General features: G+C 42.2%; 1 protein-coding gene across 1 annotated transcript; it reads left to right on the top strand.

Annotated features, from left to right (window-relative positions):
• The first annotated feature begins 3,523 nt into the window (after positions 1-3,523).
• Positions 3,524-7,959, top strand: LOC128718562 (uncharacterized). Its single transcript, XM_053812184.1, has 5 exons — positions 3,524-3,696; positions 3,998-4,445; positions 4,507-5,306; positions 6,102-7,313; positions 7,377-7,959. Exons 1-5 carry the CDS (start codon positions 3,524-3,526, stop codon positions 7,957-7,959), a joined length of 3,216 nt encoding a protein of 1,071 aa, XP_053668159.1.
• Positions 7,960-10,907: the final 2,948 nt, after the last annotated feature.

Genomic DNA, 10,907 nt, shown 5'->3' with positions numbered 1-10,907 from the left:
CACCTCACTGCGACATAGTTACGTACAAAACGTTCACAATTCTCACCCCTAGCGTAACTAGTGATTTATAGAGTATATACATATATACATATTATATATCTATAGTGAAAGAAACAATGTTGATCAATGAATAAGAAAAGCAAAGCAAATCATTTTATTAGAAAAAGGGCCATGGAGCGCAGCTTCTGTGCTCCGCCTGAATCCCCACCATCACCACCGTACATTTACTCTACCAAGCACACCGTCCGTTACGGATACTGTGCGGATAATGAATTCTTGCCCAGACCTACCGCGTACCACGGTGAGAAAGTACAAGAACTTGTTCGTAAACGAAAATGCTGCCAGACTATGAGGAGTACTACCTCAAGGGGCAAGAAATGCTAGTATATGCTAGGGAAATTGGATAGAAACTCGGATGTGTAAATTATCTTAGGATCGGCCACATGCGCTTCGATGTGTATGGAAAAAAAGCTGCGATAGATTTATATTAGCAATGCTTCTTCATCTTCGGCAGTAGTTGTATGCGTGATCTTGTTTGTGTGAGAGCTTGTCTGCCCTCTGACAATGGTTACGAGATCGAGTGGTAAAGTTGAAGTTATTTATGGATATTCTGGTTAAGTTGTATTTGAATTGGTCGTGATTCTTCTTTTTTTTTTGCTTCGTTTGACAAAAGTTCACAAAGTATAAAAAATTGAAGATTTACTTCAACACATTCTAGTTCAACGTGTAAAGAGTTCAGAAATTACTTCAACTTTGTCTCTTGAGCTCGAATTTTCTGTATTGCCATACAGTATGCGAAGTCTTGAAGCGATTGTGTTTCTTTTTTGCTCGGTGGAATATATTATGAGCTTCGGTACTGATGAACAATGGTGTGCGGTACTGAGCGTTCGCATGAGTTAGTCGATAGCAAAAGAATGCAGGGAGAAAGTAAAACAATAAACATTGCAAACCTTTTAAAATTTAACGTCCGGTTGCAAAAAGGGTTGTACCGATTGTATCGGATGGTTTTGCAAGCAAAAAAAAACGTTAATCACTCTTTAAGGATGTCGCTAAAAGCGTAATTAAACAAAGGAGAGCGAGTAAAGGGGTGGCCAAGGTTTTGAGTTTAGTGTCGTAGATTGTACATTATTTTAAAATTAGTTACAATTACTGATGTTACTGTATTTCTTTCGTTTTTCTTTCAATCGCGAAATAAGGAAAGAATCGAGTGCTAAGGTACAGCCGTAGAGGAAGGCATGTGGGAGCAGATATAACTAGCAAAAAGGGCAAGGAATGGAAAAATAGACATATATTGAATAAGGGAAGTGAAAGTAGTGAACTAGTGTAAAAAAATAAGAAAATATCCCACAAACCAGAATGAGGCAGCAAAAAAAACCATCGTGAGTGCTGTTGTATGAAGTGTAATAAAGTAGTAACTGGTGAATACGAATAGTTTGAATTGAATGGAAGCACGCCAACGAATAGGACTATGGACTGATACGACACCGGATCGGATATGTGCTGCCTTCGCTCCTTTTACCCTTTAGTTAGTAGTGTATAGTTAGAATTGTTGTTTTTGTTTTCATTCTCTCCGGGAACATTAGTTTTAGTTGGTTTTTTAGGTTTGAGTTGTTTGCATACTTTTACGTTTATGTTGTACTGGTAGCATGTTGGCATGATCATGTACATATCCGCAATTGAACGTAGGCTAACACGTACGAAAGTATATTGGAACCTCTTCGCTGCAACATAGACAGTTCTCTAAAATTAAACTAACAACGCTGACAAAAAAAGAAAGCAAGAACTATAACCCAACGTGAGTTCCGATTGAAATTTATAACAACGATATGCAACCCCAGACTTGATTTCTTATGTTTTAACTTAAGCTAGTCGACACATACACACACGCAAAGGACATATTGGAAGGCCATCGATGTAGGCAAGTTCGTTAAAACATTTTGGAAAAATGTTGATGCTCTCATTAGTCTACCGCAGAACAATGTTCATGTTTCCCAGCAATATGTTGCATCGTGTGAAGCCACACAGAATTGTGTAGCGATATGAAAAAGGATCCATTGAGAGGGGCAACCAACACTATTCCACAGCGAAAATACAGTCATACTAAGCTGAATTGGATGAGTAGAAGATAACAATATGTATGAAATATATTAAATTGAAAGTATTACGTGTCTGGTTTGGTTTCATTTGCTTCTGTTTTGAAATAGACCAGTGTTTTGCAAATACAGCAATAAAAAGGTTTGATGTTTTTTGTACATAAATATAAATTACTATTACTGAACTCGTGGCATTATTAAACTTGCTTGACATTATATGGCTTCAATATTATCTTCAATGAACAACACGTTGTTGGTTAAGCAACATAACCGCCGAAAAATTCCACGAACATCCGTTTGACAATTTTGAATGCGCGCAAACGTGCAGGACTCGATGGGACCTGTCAAACGGTGCCGTACAGCGAAAGTGACAGATGGTCCACAAATAACAACCAGCAATCTGGGCCCGCACCACTACACTCGCACACCGAAAAACACATGGTATTCGCGCATACGCGATAACGCGAATCTAGCGCTCCGTTGCGACTGACGGAATTCAGTGCAAGGGTCAAATGCGAACGATAAATTTCGCTCGTACGTGACGGTGGCTGCAACGGTGACCGTACGGAGTTGTTGTCCGTATTGTTTTGCAAGAACCCCAACAGGTTTAATCTAAATCAAAACATCCGTGCCAGTGTTGTAGTGAGAAAGATTCGTCCGTGTCGGGGAGCGTCAATCAATCATTGGCGGAACTTGTTCCAGGCCAGCAAAACAATGTGCAAATGTGTTGCGATGTCGTACGAAGTTATCAAAGCAGCAGCACAACCCTCATAACCCTCATCGAAGCTCATAAAGATAGCAACGCAAAATCTTATCTCGCACACGGATTAAATTGTCAGAAGAGATTGTGTTCCCTCCTTGGCTACTTGGATGTGTCTTTTTTGTGCAAAGAAACCTTCGCTCTAGATTGATCCGTGCCGCACTCTATTGTGCTGTTACTGCTTTCCCTATTTTTGCATTGTTCCTGTCTGGTCGTCATTGTCACGTAAGCCACTAACAGCTCTTTAACAAACACCATCTTGCGATACCTTTATTTCACCGTAGCCACATATGTGCATGCCGTAATTATGATTGCCATCCCGTGGGTGGAAGGGTTCTGAAAGTGGCGTACAACAATAGGACGGTTTACCAATACCCTCGTCCACACAAACCCCGCAAGGGTGGACCGTCCGTACCGAAAAACGGAAAGAAAGCAGAAAGCAAATAATCATCTTCAGCCTGTATCGATTTACGAAGATGAAGTAAACGGTGGGCGGCACGCGGGTTGAAATCCCACTTCGAGAGCAGTCCTTGTGATACGGTGCTACGGAGAAGAGCAGCGAAACGGTGCACCTTGAGGACAAAACACTTCTCGTGCAGATCTTCACGCGCTTGTAGCCCCACGATTTCCGTCGTGCGGCAGGCGGCTAGGAGTTTCCGGTGGCTAGGTCATGAATCCGAGAATCGTCATCATCGGTGCCGGAGCGGCTGGAGTGGCCGCTGCGACACGCCTCATCGAACGGGGCTACAAGAACGTGAAGATACTCGAGGCAGAAAATCGCATCGGTGGCCGTATCCATACCGTACCGTTCGGGGCAAACGTTGTTGACCTGGGCGCACAATGGTAAGTGGAGTGCTTGTCCTTCCTTCCGGTTCTTACCCTCCTTTATCCTTATTGTTGGTTTTCCCCTTTTGATAGGCAAATTTCTTTCACTTATTTCCTCCCCCTTCCAAGCGGGGCGCAATATGTAATTCAAGAATTTATTCGGTTTCTTTCACCGCTCCGAGATGAAGGTCACTAAATAATCGATTACCATGATTATAATTTATTTACTGTGCTCGTTCACACTCGCACCCATATTGCCCACCTGCAAAAGGGTTCGTTTCTCATATAATCTTTTGCGATCTTTTGCTTTTTTCTTTAGGTGCCACGGAGAGAAAGGCAACGTATGCTACGAGCTCGGTTCGAAGTACAACGTGTTCGACTCGAACAGTGCCCGGTACGAACGGTTCGTGCTGACCCGCTCGAACGGTGAACAGATACCGAAGGAGCGAAGCGAAAAGTTGCTCGGCCTTATCTGGTCGATCCTGGAAACGCACAAGCACGAACTGACCGGGTACCGGGGTTCGCTCGGGTCGTTCATTATGGGGAAATTTCGGGCCCTGCTCGAAACCGCCGAATATGCGGACGTTAACGATGATACGGCGTATCAGGTGTTGGAGTTTTTCCACAAGTTTGAAAACTCGATCGAAGCTTCCGACAGCTGGTTCGATACATCCGGGCCGGGTTATCTGCACTACTGGGAGTGTGATGGGGATTTGTTGCTAAACTGGCGCGATAAAGGCTATCGGACGGTGTTGGAAATATTGATGGTAAGTGACACGGAGAAACTTGGAAATGACATTCCACACTTATGTCGTTACACATTTGTAGAAACGACATCCACTCACTACGGCAACCGATGCAATCAACCTGGAGGATTATACGCATTTCAACAAAACGGTCGCCAACATCAATTGGACCGCCGGACCGGATAGTCTCGTATCGATCCGCTGCACCGACAACAGTGTGTACGATGCAGACCACGTCATATGTACGATTTCGCTTGGCGTACTAAAGGAACGCTACCAAACACTGTTCACGCCCGATCTTCCGCCGATCAAGCGTAACGCGATCCAGGGACTGACGATCGGTACGGTTAACAAGCTGTTTCTCGTGTTCGACAAACCATTCTGGACGAAGGGCTGGCAGGGTTTGAGCCTGATCTGGAATCAGGCCGATCTGGACGAGGTGCGCAAAATGCCGGACAGCTGGATGGAGGATGTGTTCGGCTTTTACATCGTAGACTATCAACCGAACGTGCTGTGTGGTTGGATTTCGGGCAAAAATGCACGCCGCATGGAACGGGCCAGCGATGAGGATGTACGCCGTGCGTGTATGTTTTTGCTGCGCAAGTTTATGAAAGGTTGTACCATCCCGGAACCGGTACGGTTTCAGCGCACCAGCTGGTATTCGAATCCAAACTTTCGCGGTTCGTACACGTTCCGATCGATGACGACCGATCTTCTGAATACGTCCGCGTCCCATCTAGCAATTCCGCTGACGAATACGTGCGGAATGCCGGTCGTACAGTTTGCCGGTGAGGCTACGCACGATCATTACTACTCGACCGTGCACGGTGCTGTCGAGACAGGATGGCGCGAAGCGAACCGGTTGATCGATCTATACGACAGGTAAGTAGCTGCATGGCGTTGTATGAGGGTAGAATTGCATGGTTTGATATTTTAAAATGTAACTAATATTGATACGTTTGAAAGAAAGGCAACAGCATTGGAACTGTTGAAAGAAATTTTGTTCCAAAAATCCTTATCGGTCATTTTGGTTGTTACTGTTAAAAATTATATTGAATGATGCTATAAACATATCAAATGCTATATTTATAGCATGTGTATACTAACCTTAGCACGTTGTAACTAGAAACAATTTATAACATGAAGATTATGTTGTCTTGTTATCAAGTTTAGTTTGTTTAATAGAATTTGTGAGTAAAACTACATTTCACCAGTTCAGTTTTGTGCTGTATTAAAATATTTTTTGGATATTTTAAACACTATTCATACGATTATTTGTATTAATTTAGTCATTCCTAGTGAAAAACTAAAGAAACACAATTGCCTACCTCACACTAAGTTACAGTATCTTTTGTTCTGGTTTTATTTTTGTTTCTTCTTTTTCTTCTTCCCTCTCCTTCTGCAGGAAGGCACATCTTTAAACACAATGATGCAGACACTATTTGCCATACCCCAGAACGAAACACTACACAGATAAGACAGATCTTTTATAAACTACGCAATACTGTACGATGTTCCCTGTTTTAAGTATGTTTTCCGTTTTCAGTAGATAGCTGCAATAAATATGTTTATCTTTTACATTACCGCTTTTTACTTAGCTTTATAAGCACAAACTCGTTTTCAAAAATTTACACCATATTTTTAACATCTTTTTCCAATATCCTATTCTCGTTGTAGATTGATTCCGCCGTTCAATCATGGTCCGAAAGCGTACGTTGACGTGCTGATCCTTGGGGCTGGTATTGCCGGACTTGGAGCAGCTAAGCAGCTGCGCAATTCGGGCAAAAGCTTCGCCATTCTCGAAGCACAATCGTCCCCCGGGGGACGCATCAGTACGAAAGCACTGAAAAAGCATCACGTCGGTGGGAAAGGCTGTCAGTTGGTTGAAGCCGGTGCCCAGTGGTTGCACGGACGACAAAATGACCTGCACGAGATAGCCAAGCGGAATGGGTTACTGCGCGAGGAAACGTCCGAGGAAGGTTTGGGAGAGTTTTTGCGTGACGATGGTTTCCGGATAGACGACCATCTGGTGAAGCGGGTCGACTTTATCGTTGGTCAGATTTTAGAACAGTGTGAAGAGTTTGCCGCCCGTACATCCGGTGGCGATCGTGACGCATCCTATCCGGCATCGCTGGAGGCATATTTACGCGAGCAGTTCCGAAAGCGTACGGAGAAAGATTTTACCGCCGAACAGAAGGTGCTGGCACAGCAACTGCTCGATTGGCACTGCCGGTTTCAGATCATTGACAATTCCTGCCTGCACGTATCGGACATTTCGGCTAAACTGTGGGGCAGCTATTCGTTCAATGGGGAAAGCTGCCAGGCACACATCAACATGCGGTACGGCTTCCAGGCGCTCGTTAGCTGTCTGATCGAAGAGATCGGCATGGAGAAGATCGTATACAATAAGGCGATTTGCGAGATCCGCTGGTTGGATGGCCGCAGCAAGGTGATTGTGAAGTGCACCGATGGAACGATTTATTGCTGCCAGCATCTGATCGTAACGTTCTCGCTGGGCGTACTGAAAGACACGATGGATCAACTGTTTCAACCGAACCTACCGGCAAGCTACAGTCGCTCGATTCGCAGCATCGGATATGGGACGATCGATAAGATTTTTCTCCAGTTTGAGGATGCGTGGTGGGGCAAAGCGGAAGGGATACAGCTGGTGTGGCGGGATGAGCTGCGGAAGGATTCGCACTGGACACGCTTCATCTCGGGATTTGATGTACTCAGTCCGGGTCCGCCGAACACACTGCTCGGTTGGATCGGTAGCTATGGAGCGCTCGAGATGGAGGCGCTTAACGATGAACAGATCGTGAGCGACTGTGTGTTTATTTTGGAGAAGTTTACCAAGAAGAAAGTACCTAAGCCTGTCAATTATTACTGGTAGGTGACTTTGCTTTAATGTGTAAGTGTTGTTTTTCTCATTTTTGTATATTTTTATTTCAGCACAAGATGGAACTCCAATCGTTATATTCGTGGTTCTTACAGTTACACCTCGGTAAACTGTGATCACGAGCAGAACTTCATGTCCAACCTAACGGAAACGCTCATATGCAATCAGTACGACAAATCGGGTGAAGAATCGCGCAAAAAGGAATCCTTTCCAGCAAATAATGCTTCCTCGGCAGTAACACAATCGACTACAATCGGTACCGCCAGTATGCGAACGGGGACGTCAACGAGCAACACCAGCGGTCACAGTACGAGCAGCAGTAATAGCAGCAATACACTAACTAGCGTCCCGATAGCAAACCCTAGCACCCACAATACTCCAAACAAAGTCGTCCAGAAGACAGCTGAATCTTTAGCCAATGCTCCGAGCAATTCGAGTACCGGTTCCACCACAACCACACCCGGTACGAAAGGGACAGGTACGAGCAATAGTAACGTTAACAGCAGCACCAAAACCAGTGCCACAATCCATTTTGCCGGTGAAGCATGTCACGAACGGTACTTCTCGACCGTACACGGTGCGTACCTGTCCGGGATGGAACAGGCGAAGAAAATTATGATGCTCAATCAACAATAACTGCTACCAATTACTTCCTGGCTGTAAAGCTACCAAACCTAACAAGCGCAACACTACAATCGTAACGAAATCAAAAACCAACCGTCAACTTTAACAAAAAGCAGACCAAAATAGATACAGATATAGAAACACATCAGATAAAATATATGCAAAGAAGAAAAAAAACAACAAATTTAAAATGTGAAAACTCGTAGAAGCTAGAAAGCAGTTGATAATTAGTCAGTAAGAGTGTAGTAAAGCAATCCCAACAAACAAAATCCCGAACGTAACCGGGAACAACACTTGGGGAGTAGTCGATAACACTTACATAGCGTAATAAGAAGAAAGTGCCCAATGCGTGCGGCCATCTATTTACCTTTAGCGCTCATTGCAAATGAGAAGATTATTACGTTAAGATCAGCTAGGAAAGCTAGAACTAGTATACGTAGGCTCAATACATTTAATGTAGCATCATCTTCCATAGCGCTAAGTTAAACTCCGTTCGTTTTTTTCCAAAACAAAATGAATTTACGTTCTTCCATTTATTGTCCTAAATGACTGCCTGAGGTTAATGTCAAAATCGTTCCGATGCATTTGTTATCTTTAGTGCAGGTTTTGATCTGCATTGCATGCCAACAATTGAGAGTTTATCAATCACGAACAGGTTGGATACTCCTTCGCTGCTTGATGGGGATTCTATTCGTTAGCAAACTGGTGAAAGAAGGCGTAGGCGTGCAGTTAGACTGCAAAGAGCAAACATGAACCCGTAGAGCTTTCCGCCGTTTCCATTTTATAGAGCAATCTAGAAAAGAATAAATAATTCAAAACATGTAATAATGGTGTAAATTCATCTGAAATATCTTCGAAACGGGAAATATTATAATAATGAACATGGATCAAAACAAATGAACATAACCGAGCAAAACGTGGAAAACCATATCGGAATAAGACCGCTTTACTTGATCTAATGGTCTGCTATAACTATAATTAGCATGCTATAATTTGACATCTGATGTGGTTTCAAGCCGTTGCAGGGTTCTCCTTGGTTTTGTATTTTTAAATATATTTTTTAATTGAAATTGATTGATAAAAAAAATGCTTTTTAGAAAATTTAGCTTTCTTTGCCGTGAATACGAAAAATAAAACACATCGAGAATTAATTTCCTCTTTAAAGTGTGTCTCCAAAAACCAAATGGACTTACAACTTGCCGTTCCTGTATTGGACAAGTTAACCTGTCTTTAATTCACACATTAAAACCCCTGTCTCTGTCAAAATATGCGAATTCCTTTTGTTATTTGGGGAGGCCACAATTCTTGCTATAAAAAGAATAAATTGTACCTTAACATTGGTTTTTCAGTTTGTTTCATCAAAGAAAAACGATTTTAATGTGCCATGATCACGATTCAAGATTTACGATCATTTAATTTCTTAAATAAATGTCAAAACAAGTGAAGAAAAACCAAAAAGATTTTATTATTATAAATATTTTACAACTGCACACCATGATGGCCGATAGCAATCCCACAGTGCCACACCCAACCGTACCCATATATAAACGAGGTTCGTCGTTTCAAAACAAGTCATTTTTTAAAATTCTTCGTGATTGAAGGACCGTGGCTAGCACGTGTCGCGTCAAGGTGCAACACATCGAAACAGAAAAAGAACGGTGATTAGATACCGCATAATTGTTACTGCTTGTTCGTATTCGTGATCGTTGGTGATATGCACACAGGGGTTTAAAAACGCAAAACTCAGCACTAAACTTCGTGTGTTCATCGACCAGGTGTTTGCTGTGTTTACGCAGCAGATTGTACATTGGCACAGGTGGTAGTGTGGCTGTCGCATGGAGTGATTTAAATGCATTTAAGATGAAGTGAAGCGCACCGCACTACGAGTGATATTCTCAGTTTAAGTGATCAGTTTCCTTAATTCTGCAGTCTGGATTGTATAAGTGCTATCGGTTGATATTCATTTGTGATATGGAAGTTCATGAATGATTATTTTTTGTCAGTTTTAAACGATTAGTGACTCAGCTAACTCAGCTCAGGTGAATTTCTAGAAAATGAAATAATGAAATTGACTTCAGTTAAAACAAAACAGTACTATTAAAAAAGTGATTTAACTGACTTTTAAGTGTTGAAAAAAAAAAAACTACAAAATCCCCTTAAAAAGTTCACTTCATCACTGCTTGCTTTGATTAATCTTAAAGGGAAATCCACATATTTTGGTGTGCCCTGTTGAACGCCTCGCCGAGTGTTGTGCGGCTAATTAAACTACATTGTAGTTTTATTGACCAAACACAGGGGAGACACAAAATACAATTCCTTCAACCGTGGTTTTGTTTTCCCCTTAAGTGTCCCGACGTGAATTAGATAGGAGTTCCAAACGTAAAACAAAAGAAACCCGTTTGAAATCTCAGCAAAGGTGGAAGAAAATAAAATAAGAAAGCAAAGATAAGACACTCGATCGCGGCCGTCAAATAAACATTATCTTCCTTTTTATTGCACTTGATATAACATCCTGTCGAAAGATCGCCTAAGTTTTCCATTTTCCCAATGGTTCAACTTCTGGTTAGATATTTGTAAACCAAACAATTAATACGCTAAGTGTACGACAATATGGAAACAAATTATTTTTATCGTTTAAAATAAACACATACGTGCATGCTGTTTGGAAGGGTTTAAAATTTTGAATGTTACTCACGTTTTCAAATTGTTGCTTCCGTCCAACCGCTAGTCGCGTTCAGCTTTTCGATTGATAATGTTCTTTTGAAGCCAACAACTGGCCCTTCATCAGCATTGAATTTTTATTTTTCTTCAACCAACGCAACGGGTGAGTCCCCTTCGATGGGATCCGGGGTCCGTATTATTCCCCGAGGCTAGAGGCATCATAAAGAATTAAGAAGAAGAAAAGAAACAACCTCAGCCAAAATTCGTCAAAATTGTAAAAAGAGGCAAGGATTGGCCAC

The sequence above is a fragment of the Anopheles marshallii genome, chromosome 2, assembly GCF_943734725.1.
Source record: "Anopheles marshallii chromosome 2, idAnoMarsDA_429_01, whole genome shotgun sequence".
Taxonomy (NCBI): Eukaryota; Metazoa; Arthropoda; class Insecta; order Diptera; family Culicidae; genus Anopheles; species Anopheles marshallii.
Note: the sequence above shows the minus strand (reverse complement) of the source record. Positions and strands in the feature narration are given on the sequence as shown.